The sequence below is a fragment of the Aulonocara stuartgranti genome, assembly GCF_965226115.1.
Source record: "Aulonocara stuartgranti genome assembly, chromosome: 5".
NCBI classification, from domain to species: Eukaryota; Metazoa; Chordata; class Actinopteri; order Cichliformes; family Cichlidae; genus Aulonocara; species Aulonocara stuartgranti.
The window spans coordinates 16,872,593-16,887,157 of record NC_138943.1 but is presented as its reverse complement, the minus strand read 5'-3'; the positions used below and the strand labels follow the sequence as shown (position 1 = coordinate 16,887,157).

Here is a 14,565-nt window from a genome sequence, read left to right as displayed (position 1 = left end):
TTTTCTTCTGATCACCAAACACCTGCAACAAAAGAATGGGTTGCTACCCTCTCCCTGAGCCAGTCAGGCTTGATACAGATTTGACGTGGGCCGCGTCTTATTGAGGTTGACCTAAGCGGTGCCATAAAGACCTCAGGTTTATTTGCAGCAATTAATCTGCATCGTTCATGGGAACAAAGAAAAAACAATAAAGGTGCCAGGGCAGGTTGTTCCTGCTGTTCTGCAAAGAGTCAATAGTGTAGAACAGTGGGATTTTTTTTTTTTGTTTGTTTCTGGCTCTTACTGAATATTTGTAACAGGATATTTATATAAATTTGGTGTAATTGTTGTTTTTTGAGCACTAAGCACTTACAGCCAAATGATAAATTGTCATTGTGTTCATATTTTTCCAAGCTGTAGGAGAGCCACAGTCGCTAAATGAATGAAAATGAAACACTGCCAGGCTTAGAAAGTGTACTGTATCCCATATTTTATCTGCTCAGAAAGTCCCTGGAGTCTTTCTTCAGAGGAGCCAGCCGTAGACGGTAATAGACCGAGGTTCAGGGTGGACATGAGCTGGAGTACAACATCAGGAAGGGGGTTAAGGGAAACAGAGAAAAATGTGCACACTCCTGGAACCCAGACAAAGAGAAGTGCTTCCTCTGATGTCCTCCCACCAGAGATGCCCCCTCTTTGGTGTGGTCCTCCTGCATCCTAGAGCGCTCCGTGCTCCAGGCGCTGGGCATCGATCGGCTCAGCCTGATGGATGTGCTCGCTCTCTCTTCTCTGTCTCTCTCTCACTCTCACACACAGCCAAAGCAGCAGCTCGCAGTAAACACTCCGGCTTTATTATCACCTCTTCACTCTTAGCCTTGCCAGTCTGTGAGCCATGCGCTTCAGCAGCGTGCCCACATATTGGAAGAGGAAGATGTTATGATCAAAAATTGGACGTGAACTCTCTTGTAGTGCTAGCCCACAGTGGTAACAGGTCAGGTCCTACTTTGTGAAATAACCATGGTTTTGTGTTGCTGCACTTGCTGTGGTGAATCTCATAGATAAATTCTTAGCTGGAGGGGACGCTGCTTGCCGTCTCACACCCAGGGGCAGTGCATAACATTGACTGCCCACACAAATACATGGATAAAATGGCTGCTTATTTGTACAAGGTATTGCTATTGATTTTGTTTTAAATACATTTTGCTTAGCCACCTGAGTATTGGCTTTGTGTCCATTCGAGTTGCTCTCTTAATGTTGTGTGAGCCAAGGCGGTAAGCACTGACCTAGATTGTTGTGCTTCGCGTAATTGTTCTTTATATGTAACATGACTGACACCCTTTCAGGCGGAAATAGACATTGTAGCCGTCACTCCTCAGAACAATTAAACCATGCATGTGTTTGAGAACTGCTTTATATTTGATGCGGTTCCTTGATAAGGTGAGCATGGTGTGGGTATCTTTGAAAAGTACAGGTGCTCCTCTACAGTAATCCCTGTAGCTTATACCTTAACCAGTGAAACATCAAACAAAGTGTTGGTCACTTTTGTAACTCTTTGCTGTCGTTACTCTCTTCATTTGTCCAGGTGACCAGTCACCCAGAGCCTGTGTCCCAGTCTATGAGCCTCCAGCAGCCTCCCCAGTCCCAGTATAACATGCCAGACAGGGACAAGCAGCTCTTGTTCTCAGAATTTGAAGATCTCAGTGCCTCCTTCCGCAGCCTTTACAAGTCTGTTTTTGAGCAGTCCTTCAGCCAACAAGGTAAGTGGGCTCACGGGAGCATCAAGTGGAAACCTAATAGAGGGCCTAAGCTTCAATCATCAAGGAACAGGATGATTCTCAGAACGATTTTCCTAATGCGGGTTTGTTCTTAACAGCTGGGGCTATAGAGAGTCTTTAGGCACTAATGAGGTTTACAAAGAATTGAGCAGGTTTTCAAACAGGCTGACGAGCCTATAGTGGAAATCTATACTGAGTATTTTCACGATCTTCTGCCAGAGAAAATGTAAAAACCACCTCATTTAATATACAAAAGCAGAGTCTGAGAGTCTGTCTATTTCATTAACCGACGCAGGCTTAATTCTCCACACGTTTCTTCACGTTAGACAAATGCTGTCTGCATCTTGTCACATGTCAAGTTTTTCACGTAGGGTATGTTTCATCAGATGAGTGGAAGAGGTTGCAGGCAGCTTAAGGCCTCAGTAAATCTGTTGGATTTGAGGTTCATTTGTCATAATGATGGGGAATTTGTATCATATAATACACGGTGTTGGATAGAGCACAGCTTTCCAAAGGGCTGTGAGTCCCTGCAGAACAAAAAGCAGTTTTGCTTGTAATCTGATTGACTGATAAACATGGAGCACTTGACAAGCGAGTTATGAGCAAAGTCGACTGAGCTTTCTGTGTATAACCTACTTTCACAAATCAAATGCATTTCATGCTAATGTTTTCAAAGAGTTCCTCTCCTTTAATCTATCATCTATGTTTCATTAGTTGAAAGTTGTAACCTTTTTTTATGTGCATAAAAGTGAAATCTCTTAGTCAGACAAGCTCTAGCAATTAAAAAGCGTAAATAATCGAGCTAGAGGATTTCACACTCTGCCGCTGTAGACAGTGAGCTAATTCACTGGCTTTGATAATAGGTAATGAGCTCGCATTATTATTCTGGTGCCGCGTTAATTGCTTTCTGTATTTCCCTCGTTGGACAATGGGCTTTCTGTGCCGATAAGAGATGCACCTTTGTCACCCCTGCAGTGAGTGTTACGTGCCGATTGTGGAGGTGCAGGGCTGGAGTCAGCTCTAAAAGCACTCCAGTGAAATAGGTTTACTGTGCCAAAGCTGTGAAGGACAGTGCCTCTTACGACCACTCCCCGGCACTCAGATGATTGCAGTTGGGTGTGCAGATGTTCATGCTCCAGTCATGTCTGCGCAGCAGCACGATGAATCTGTCAAAGACGGCGTAGCTGGAGAAGAGTGTCGACGGCAACTCGAGACAGCGAACCTTAGAATCAAAACTGGTGCTGAGTCATTCCCTGACACGATAAAATGGCAGCTGGCCTGTCTCACTACTTAAGTACAGGAGGCCCCTGTCTGTCAGATGCTAAGACTGATGACCTGAAGTAGATGTTTAAACATGTGTTGGCTCCCGACTCTTATTTGTGTTTCTGCTTAAGTGCCTTAAATGCATTCGATCCTGCAACCATGCGAGTGCATTTGTTTGGAAAATTAGTAGCAGCTGGAGCTACGGCTAAATATAGTTTCATTATAAATTAATTTTCCATTATTTTTAGATTTAGTGATTCCCAGGGGCCAGGGTAATGTCTACAAATTGCTTTTTGCTGTAATAGAAAATGGTGCAAAATCTAAACGTGGTGATGAGAAACATAAAAGCAACACATCCTCAAAAGTGAGAAGCTGAAACAAGTACCTAAGTAAAAAGTCAAATTTTATTGAGTTAGTTGTTGAATAATTTTTCATAATTTTCCTTGTTCCTGCACTGATTGTCTTTGTTTTATTGTAAATACAATTAAAAATTAATTGTGTTAATAATTCTTTACTTTATTGATGTTTTATTTTTCAGGTCTGATGGGCATACCGGCAGATTCCTCCCAGCAGACCCACACCTCCTGCTCCTATCAGCACTCCCCCAGTGGCACCATTAGCTCTCAGAACAGCCTCTCAAACAACCAGTCTAACAGCCACCCTAACAGCCACTCCACCAACAGTGGTCAGGTTCCCCTGTCCCATCCTGCCCAAGCCCACCCTGGCCACGGCTCGCCCCATGCGCAGCACCTCTCGCAGCACGGGGGCCCTCACAACCAACACAGCCAACACGCCCAGCACAGCCAACACAGTCAGCACCCACAGCACCAACAGCACTCCCAGCATCCCCAGCATGCTGCGCACTCCCAGCACGGGCAGCATCCATCGCAGCACCAGTCCCACAGCCAGCACCCGCAGCAACACACGCCACACCCCTCTCAACACACACAGCACAGCCAGCACCCTTCTCAACATGGACAGCAGCACCAGAGCCTCTCCCACCAGCCCCATCCTACCCAGCAACAAATGGCCTGCAACACAGGTAAGGCCCTCTGTCTGTCACTTGTCTGTGGACCCAGCGTCGCCTCGTGTTGTTCACTCTTCATCCTGTCCATCACGCAAACCACATGTAAAGCAAAGACACCGTGCTCACAGCTGAATTGGATTTCTTATCGGTTCTCTTTTTTTTTTGTGTGTGTGTAATAAAGCACTGAGAAATTGTTTTAGATGCTGAAGACTAAAATCATCTCCTGATTTATTATCTGTGCTGTTGAGAACAAAGCAGTGCTGAAGCCGCTGATTTCTGCAGCCTGTCCAGTCACCTGGCACCTCCTAGTGGCCACACCACAGCACTGAACTGTTTAACACCCCAAAAAAGGGGGTTTTATATTTGGCATTGACTTCTTATTCATTTTTCAGAAAAAGACTGCCAGCAAAACCATAAATGTGACTAAAATGACCTGACCTTTATGTGTAGACATTATTGTTGTTGTCAGGAAATAATGGCTTGCCATCGCCAGACAAAAGCTGTTTTCACACAATGCACCCTTCAACCTTTTTTCGACATTACCCAACAGAGCTCCTTTTAAGACTGCAAATGTCCAATGCAGTCTGATCAGACATTAAATGATCTTTTTTGTATGTATTTTTGGAGCGTAGTGGAGAGAAAACAGGAAAACTGGGAGAAAGGTAAAAAATGGCTACGGGGCAGATGCAAACCTGGGCTTCTGCATTAACCTTTTAGCAAACTGATCACATGCTCAACCCTGTGAGCTTAACCTACACCCCAGACATTAAATAGTCTTTAACCTGCTATCTCTTTATTACAATATCGCCGTGAGCCCGGAGGGAGTAGTTATCCTGAAAATCCTGAGCAAGAGGGTCATCATGTGTGCTCCCTCACTGTAGCCTTTACCCAGGCCACACCCTGTCCTAAACCAAACAATGAGACTCTCCTTATGTGTACTCAGACAGCTGCTCAAATCTCGTTCTTCCGATACTGTCCAGAGTTCATGTGTGAAAACGGCTCAGTCCCCAAAATGTACAGTTGTAACTGTTACCTCACATTTGAGGTTTAAATTCCTCTTAGCTGGATAAAACTACAACAGATGAGCACTAAAATGTGTCATGTACAGACAGAGATTTCAGTCCTCATACCACATGGGTCCATATTAAATGGGTTGCAACTGGCCCTACTCGGTGAGGGGGAAACTCCATTTGAACCAGAAGGGGAGGCAGACACGTTCTGCCAGAGCAAGTGCTTCTACAATTATGACTGAAACTGTATTTGTCCCTGGCGTGAACTTGGCATTGGAACCAAAATCACATGACTTTGATCTCTTACCTTGTAATGTTACACATAGTATGCTGTGTGTGTTGCAGGTTTACTGTCTGACTGGTACCCAAATCTGGATGCACTGAAAGAAAGCTGTCGTATTGCTAGCAGCTATAACTGGGCTGATGTCGACCTTTCACCTTACCAAGGTGCGGTTTGGTCACTACAAGTAGATCTCAATCCATTTGCAGTTATTAAATTTGATAAGTGAAGAATTTATAAAAACCTTTTGCTGTCAGATTTACCTCCTGTCTAACATGTATGCAGTCAGAAGATTTAAAGCTAGAAGCTGACAGTACAGTAATGCCCCAGCTTTTGATTGAGTGCTCAAATGTTGACTCTGTGGAGTTGATTACCAGTTTAATTAAACTGAGCTCTTCAATTAAATAACACTGCCTTCAAGTTTAATTACCAAAACACCAAGCTCAGCAGGTCAGTTTATCCAATTACAGTCTAGGATTGCAAGGTAGGATGTTTTTAAATATCACCCACTGAAGGTTACTGACATAATGAATATATATTGCAGCAAAGTTTTTGCTACTTGTTTGTAAATTAGTTTGTCATTTACTAAAATTTATATTCTGTGGAAAGTCAACTGGAGCGGTTTCACACATTTCATTGTCACAAAATTTTATTTTAAGTCAGTTAAGTCCAGCACCACCTGCTTCTCGTGTGCTAAAATGTATGTTTTATCTTCCCAAGGACTGAGAGAGAGCATGAGACAAGCAGAGTTGAACAACTGGTCTCTGGAACCCACCCAAATCGCAGACCTCTGCTCATCCATCAACCAGTTTTTTGCCCGCACTGGTGTGATCCAGCCACAGGGGGAAGTGCAGCCTCCCGTTTGCCATGGCTCCATGCACACCAACAAACCCAGCCAGCACCTCAACGCAGGTTAAACAGCTGATTCTTAACCTTTCAGCCCTAATCAGAGATCATTGTTGTCGTGTAAATGTGCATGTTTGTGGGTCTGAAATGACTATCGACTCAAAAAGAGTAATCTGTATGTTTCCTTTGATTGGAAATCCAGTAATCTGTGTAATGAAAGATTCATCCAATTATATTTTGACCCTTTTCCTTGATTAGTTTAGTTTGTATTTCATTATACAGTATATGAATGCTTAATTGCTTAAACATCAGCTTTCATGAGGAAGTCTTTTTGCCGTTGCACATTAACAATTGTTTATCTGGAAGATTTTTCCTCCTTCCAAGTCAATCTCACAAACAGTTTGCCTGTCTTTAAGGACAAATATAGATTTGTTAGCTATGAAGCACTGGTTTCTACACCAATAATAAATATAACTTGACCTTAGAGAGGAAATAATTCACAAATGGATAAAAGTACCAACACTGGCACTAAACTAGGAGAGTGCGAACACTACCCAACCTTATGAACTTTATAGTGTAGTTACATTTAGTTGCATGAGTTATAATAATAACGATGATAATAATAGCAATAATAATAATAATAGCAAGCAGCTTGGCTGCACAGTGGTGCATCAGATGTCTCACAGTAAGAAGGTTCTGTGTTTGTACCTGTCAGAGGACACGCTTGTCAGTTTAATTGGTGATTTTAAAGTGGCTGCTGGTCTAATGATAAATGGTTATGTTTCCCCGTGTTAGCCTGTTAAAAAAAGACACTGTGCCAGGATGAGCGAGGTTAGCCAGGGGTGAAGAAGTCTTCATGCATGGAATAAATTGTCACTGTATCAATCCTAAATGTCTAGACTTAGTTGAATAAGGAGAGATTGTCTGGAAGAATTGATGATTTATTGAGATATATACATTTTGATTAATAAGCTATTTGGCGATTAGACTCCGATGAGCAGAAATGAGTCCCAGCATGGATAGAAACTGGGATGGGAGGCTTGGATGGGGCTTTGAATGACCAGGCTGAGGCGGGTATCATGAAAGAGTCTGAAAGGAAGAATGACAGACGAACACTGAGATTTAACTGGTCGATGGCAGCAGATGGCTGTCTTTCCCTGTTTCTTCCTGTTAAATGGGAGTTCTTTCTTCCCAATATCGTCAAGTGCTTGCTCAAAGGGGGTCCTTCAATTGTTTGGGCTTTTGGTCTTTTATTGTATGGACTTCACCTTACAATATAAAGTGTCTTTAGGAACTCTATAAAAAAAACTGAATGAATTTTGAACCAACTGATTGGTTCAGAGCGCAGAAAAGAAAATGATTGGAGTATTGGGAAGGAGGAAATGACCTAAAGAATAGAGTAGGAAACACTCAGGAAAATCAGGCAGATGAGTGAATACAGATCTTCTTTATTGAACATGTGTGTAAGCTTGATTTGTGTTCCTCATAGTGCTATCAGAGGAGTAAAACAGTAATTCCTCAACCTACCTGCACAATGCTGTGTAGTTTAAAATGTAGTTTTACTTGAAACAAAGAAGCTCTGATAAAGTTTTAAGTTGTAAATTTTAATTATTTATTGTCAAAGTTCCTGAAATTTACCCACAATTTAAATTTTGTGGTAAAATGACTGTTTCCTAAAACGGAAATGGTGGCCAAACTGGAACATTTTGAAAGTGGCTACTGAGGATTTTCAAAATAATAGGTCCTGAGTGGCAAACATGCACATTTTGGTGCCTGTGTCCACTCAGTGTTCATTCTCTCCTTATTTTATATGACTAATTTTAGTGGCCTGAACAGATAAGAAGATAAAACAAAGGTTATTTGTCAGCAAAGGTGTTTTCCATCTGGTTTAAAAGATCTTTTAATTAAAGTTTCCATTTTTCTCAGCAGGAAACCTGTACATGGACTCCAGACAAAGTATGTCCATGATGGTTCCTCCAGCATATCCCCACATGCCCCCTATGAGCAGTGCAGGACCCACTATGACAGGTGACATATAGCCACAGCAGAAGCATGGATGAAATTATTCTTCATAACAGTTTTCTTACCTCAGTTTGAATGTTTTGGGTTTTGTTTGTTTCTTTTTTGTTTTTTAAGCACAAACGAACACTTCCTCTGCTCTTGCTCTCCAGGACACCATGCACAGATGAACCAGCAGCACATGATACCTGCCAGAAACTTCCAGATGCATCGCATGCAAGCTGACGATATCCAGGATGATTTTGATTGGGACTCCATTGTCTAGCTGCTAAAACTGCTTCTCGCAAATACACAGGAGCGAAGGGAGGAGATGGAAGCCAGGCTGAGCTGAAAAGGCCGCAGGTGGAGGAGGCCAATGTGGGTGGACTGCAGAAGAACATTTGAGAAGCTTTGGTGGAGAGACGCAGAATTCAGACTTCAGAGTCCTGACAGTTTAAAACAAAAACAAAAAAATAAAAGCAAAACATAACTAGAAAATGTTACTTTGAAGACAATCATATTTAGTCGGACATTTTAAAGTGATTGCTTACAAACTTGTGTAGAAGCAAGTTGAACACATTCACGTCTGAACCACGTGTTCCTCAGCCAGCCCTCTCCCCGTCCCTAGCGAGCGGCCTTCCAAAGTCCGAGCCCCCTCCCCCCTCCCTCCTCCCCTCCTCCAGCCTCCTGCTCCGTAACCGTTATGTGATTTGAGCGGCGTGTTCAGCTTGTAATTCTTCTCGTGTTGACCTTGGCCTCAGCTGCCTCTTGGATGAGTTTCTCTCTTTATTTTTTCTTTTTAAATTGTTATTTTCTTCTTCTCCTTTTCTTTTTTTAAAATGAAACACAAGCCGTCGCTGTGAGTGATGTCATGGTGTTTGTTGGTCACTTTTCGGAGAAAGTTGTCCCGCTGTGGCTGAATCAGTGGTTAAAGATAGGTTTACAAAAAACAAACAAACACAGGGTTTTAAATGTGTAACCAGGCTTGATGTTAAACAAACCAGAATAGAAAACAAGAGGGAGATCACGGAAAGTGTCGTGATTTTTTTTATTTTATTTTTTTTTAATGTTTTTGTTTGTTTGTTTTGTTTTTTAAAGCCAGCCAATGTGATCAGTCTCACTGCATTAGACGAGTTATGGGAGTACAGCAACTGTCTTTCTTTATTTCTCTGTCCCAAGCACTTCAAGATGAATGAATGAGTGGAAGATGATAGCAGAGAGAAGTCAGATATTAGTCATTTTAAAATTCATTCAGCCCAGAGTTGATTTAAGCTCTCCGTTTGCATCATGTTTGTTCATATTTGGCTCTTCCATTCTCATTAAACAAGTTTTAGGCTTAAAGTTTGAACAGCAGCTTTCAGGCCAACTTATTACTGAACATTAACGGTAACAATATTTGCATGTTGGTCAAACAAGGAGCTGCATACAGTAATGTTTAAGATGTGTGAACTCTAAAGTGTCCTGTTCAGTTAAAAAAAAACATAGGGGGGGACTGAAATGTCCATTACTTATATTTTGTAAACAAGACATAAGCTGAAGTCTTTAAACGAAACACTTCTACTGTGGAGGATTTAATTGTTAATTTTCTTCCTGAGAGTTAATTGAGAGCATTGTTACCTTAATGTAAGGGAATACAAGGAAAATATTAGTCCAGTTTCAAAGATACTAAATCGGTCGCGCTATCATCATCACTTTATTACCTTGAAATTTTTGCTATTTGCTCAGATTGAGTGTGAGTTTTTTCTCTCTTAGCAGGTTGTGATCGAGGGTTATGACCTGATAATGAGCGACTGGCAGATCAGTTTTTTTCTTTTGGAGAGAGCTGGGCTGCAGTCGCACAAGCCTAAAGACCGGTCGGAAACTCCCTGGTAACCACCAGTCACTAAGGAAAAATACATTTTTGCTAGGGGAAATCAGCCACAAATATGAGTGCTGTGCTGTGCAGAAAACCTGCTTGTGATTGCTTTTATCACCAGCCGTGATCGCCTGCTGTTTGCACGGAAGACGCCAAGTACTCACTAAGTGTGCGATGGAAACCAGAAATGAAGACCATTTGCTTTCATAGTAAAAGTCTTTTGAAATATGTTTGTTGGGTCTGTAAGGCACAATTTCTGAGTGTTCACAGATACCGCAAAGGCTCTCAACTTGTTTGTTGGCGTCTTCCATGCAAACTACGGGCGACCACGGCAATCTGATAACAACCACAGCAATGCTTTTTGGTGGTTTTTGGCGGAGCACCCTCTTTGCAACTGGTTTCACCAGGCGACCGCCAACAACCTCGAGAAATTACTCACCAACTGGTTGTGGAATGCACATTTTTCCATAGTGACCAGTGGTTTCTATGGGGTTGTTAACTGGTCTGTAAGCTTGTGTAACTGGCACCTTAATCTTAAGCTGCTGGAAGTGGGCTCATATTTACTGCACACACATAAGAGTCTAATTCTGGCAATAAGCATATTTCCTAAATTAAAGAATTAGTCCAAACCATAGATTAAATGTTTTGCTGTAGTAACAGTAAACTGTAGAGAATCCAAATAGTAACACTTTCAATTCTTGCTGACTTGAAACAGGTTATTAAAGTAAATTGTATTTTGAAAAACAAACAATTGAAACGTAACACTGCCTTCTCAAAGAGAAACAAATCTGATCAGCAGAGCAGACATGGCGTTTTCTTTTTTTTTTCTTTTTTTTTTTTCCTGCTTCATTGTCACTTCTGATGTTTAAATTTTTTGGGAGGATATTAATTTTTTTCTTTAAACTGCCCACAGGTTTTTTTTTTTAAATAGAGATTTTGCTACTATACAATCATAACCGAATGAGAAATGTGACTCATACAGGACGTACAGTATATATGTGTGCTGGTTATAGAGTGTGTGTGTATGTGTGTGTGTGTATGTTTGGTTTTATTGTAATTTTAGGGCTATGATTGATTACTGCAATCATCTCTATGCTATCTATGAGCACAAAGCAGATGCACACAGTGCTTAAAGACTAGATTTGACTTAGACTTTTTCTTGGAAAAGGGTTTCTGAAGCACAGAACAGGGAAATCGGTGGTTCTGGAAACCTGTCCACTGTGTCCTGTAACAAGTGGCTCCTTAATCAGACAGGCGCTGAACTTTAGAGACACTATGTTTTTTTTTTGTTTTGTTTTGTTTTTTGTTGTTTTCAAGTTCTTTGCACACTTTTTGTTTACTCATCTGATTGAAGCTGCAAAGAACCGTGTGGATCGAGTAATCATTCATATTAGTTCAGTCATTCATTCACCTATCCATCATTTCACTTTTAGTCTTCCTGACATCTAGAAACAATGAACAGGATTATTTTTGTCCTCTGTACATCTATGACACTATATTTTGGGAAGTTGAAATTGATACCAACCTTAATTAAATATGGTAAATATGAAGCTACCGAGACACAGAAATGCTGGTTAACACAATCTTTTTGCATTTTTGTACATATTCCCAGTTTATGGAGTTCAGATAATTATTACAGTTGTTTTGCACCAAAAGAAATTTTGTTACTTCTTGTCCAACATCTTTTTTAGAAACGTTTCACAACTTTCTGTCTCCTTCTGGGTTTTGCGACATCATTCATTGCTAATGAAAGATTTGTTGCACTACTTTTTTTTTCATAGTTTGCTGTGGTCAAAGGCACTGCAATTTTAGAAATGCCAGCAAATAGAAAAACGCTGCTAAAGCACACAAAACACAACTATAATAGAAAAATGCCACAAAAGATTACCAAAAAAAACAACTCACAAAACGCAGTGGAAGTGTTTTTGGGACATAGTAATGTGACGGAACAGCTGCAGCAGTGACAAGCTGACAGTAGACGGCTAAGAGTAAACGTGTATCTACGATATTAATTGAATTCACATCAGTTATATATATATATATATATATATATAGCGCCACAAAACAACAGTCGCCTTAAGGTGCTCTATATTGTAAGGTAAAGACCCTACAATAATATAGATTAAGACCCCAACAATCATACAACCCCCTCAATGAGCAATGACTTGGGAACATTGGGAAGGCAAAACTCCCTTTTAACAGGAAGTAACCTCCAGCTGAACCAGGCTCAAGGAGGAAGGCCTTCTGACACTAAAGGCCTGTGGAAGAGAATCCTATAATGAGTCACGTGACACATTAGCTGCATCCTTTTCTCCCTCACAACACCGATGAATCCTCCGCTTTTAAACACGTCTCGGTGCATTCGGCCTGTTTTGGTTTCTGTCACTTCTGCTGCTGATCCTTCACATTATTTTCTCCCTAAAAGCGTTTGCGCTGTGTTTTGAGATTTCAAGATTTTTCTTTGTGCCGGTTTTCTTAAGTTGCAGTGTGTTTGACCTCTCAGGGCCACCGTATAAATCCTGCACTCTGGCATCATATTTACCATATGGACGCGTAATATTCTCATCAAACCCAGCTAGAAAGTGGAAGAGATGTCAAACTATCCCAGAATTTCAAACGATTTCTTCAAGACAGTTAAGCAAGAAAGACTGCAGTAGTGGGCATAGTTTTGATTTTATACTTGGAAGACAATCATGGATTCTTTTTTATGATTTTATGATATTGCGAAATGTTTTTTCTTATTGTGTAAAAAGGCACTTTCAAGTCTCTTTTTTTTTTTCTTCTTTTTTCCCCCCCAAATTGGATGGTGGAAAGCCATGCTTCTGAATACATAGGTGTGTTTTTGTTTTGTTTTTTGAATCTATTACCAGCCTGGTTTTATACTGTAGACCTTCTATTAAACTGACCAGAGCTGCACTGTGCAGAAGAACTTGAGTTCTTTTCTTTGAACTAATAATACTGCCATTGATTTTTATTTTTAAATTGTTGTTGTTTTTTTAATTTCAGCTTTTATTTTGTTTTGTTTTTTTGTCCCCTGCCAGTCACACACCTGTATACTTTTGCATCATTCTTGCCATGTTCCTTTTCTCCCTTTGTTTATCAAATGTCTGCTGATTGTGGAGGATCGCTTTATTCAACTGCCGGGAATTTTCAAAATTAGGACTCAGACAGGACGCTTAAGCCACCTGAGTTAACCAGTTCATGACTCTTTTGGGTGAGTGTGGGCCAAAGGACTGCAACCGAAGACAGCAGCAACAAAATAAAAACAAAAAAGGAGAATCGTGTTTGTTCTTCGATGATCTTAAGGGCCTGAAATGGAGAACATCCAGCGAGCCGTTGGTTGGAGTGAAAATGGAGTGTTTCGTTTCTTCCAGGCGAAGACGGTGAACGCGTATAGTACTATAAAAGCACATCATCCGGCAGGAAAAGCAGAAGATTTGATCGAGCGGATGAAAGGGAAAAGAAAACGGTGTTGACAATGACTGGATCACAATCAGTTTTACATTATGTCTGAGTGAGTGTGTTCGCTTGTGGGAGTTTAAGTTCCTTTTTTTTTTTTTTCCCAAGATGATGATTTAAGTTTTTAAATACCGCTGGACATGTACCTGCCAGAGAGATTATTATTATTATTATTATTATTATTATTGGGGGGGAAAGATAATGGGAAAAAAAAGTCTTGTTACAAAATGGGAGAGAACTGCCAACATCTACTGCTGATTGGGGCCTGTTTTATTCAGTGCTGGTGTTGTTGTGCTTGTACATATATGTCTTCAATCATCCCCCCCATCCCTTTTTTTTTTTTTCCCCCTCTTGGGGGTGGGGTATCAAGGCAGAGGGTGGGTCTTATCCATGAATGAGGAAGGGAGAAGAATAGAGTATTTTGTTATTGTCCAATCAGAGGGTGACAGTATGTATATATCTATATTGTATATATGTGATAAAAAAAAATGCGTTGGCTTTTTGTGTGACACTACCTTTTACTTGTACTATGGTTCTACATTCAGTGTTTCAGTGTTGATAATATATATTTGGTTTGTGTTTTTATTTTTCCGTTTTTTTGATTTTGTCTCTGTCATTTCTTGTAATTTTTTCCCTCCTATATTTGTCTTCGTTTTTGTTTATTGCACGGTTTATTACTTTTGTTGTCCGATGAGGTGACACAGCTACTCTTTGTATTCGTTTAGTGCTGTAAAATAACTCAAGTGTTATTAGAATTGTCGATACCACCGCCCACCCCCACCCCCTTCCCCAATATGCATGAATGGCACTTAAAGAAATAAAATATGGTAACTTCACTGTGGAATAATGTGCTGTTTGAGCTTTTTCTGAAATCTTAAAGCCCGTAGGAGATGAGTTCTTTTTATTTACAATAAATAATCTGAAGACATTTGTTTTACTTGCCACATAATTTGAGCAACTTGTATCACTTGTGTCCCAAGTGATACAAGTTCAGTCAGTTTCAATTATATAGCGCCAATTGACAACATCAGTAAGCCCATTTGACCAAATGGTGACAATGGGAAGAAAAAAACTGC

General features: G+C 40.7%; 1 protein-coding gene across 4 annotated transcripts in view; it reads left to right on the top strand.

The window, feature by feature from the left end:
• The window catches only part of foxj3 (forkhead box J3), a 98,702-nt gene extending 84,377 nt beyond the window's left edge, over positions 1–14,325 (top strand). For 3 of the 4 annotated variants that reach the window (XM_082534838.1, XM_082534839.1, XM_082534840.1), the window contains 6 exons: positions 1,559–1,733; positions 3,553–4,056; positions 5,397–5,498; positions 6,052–6,243; positions 8,104–8,205; positions 8,349–14,325. In XM_082534838.1, the coding sequence (XP_082390964.1) occupies positions 1,559–1,733; positions 3,553–4,056; positions 5,397–5,498; positions 6,052–6,243; positions 8,104–8,205; positions 8,349–8,461 (1,188 nt within the window). In that variant the 3' untranslated portion in view covers positions 8,462–14,325. The remainder of the gene's footprint in view (positions 1–1,558; positions 1,734–3,552; positions 4,057–5,396; positions 5,499–6,051; positions 6,244–8,103; positions 8,206–8,348) is intronic. The other variant, XM_082534841.1, reaches the window with a different exon arrangement.
• The last annotated feature ends 240 nt before the right edge of the window (positions 14,326–14,565 follow it).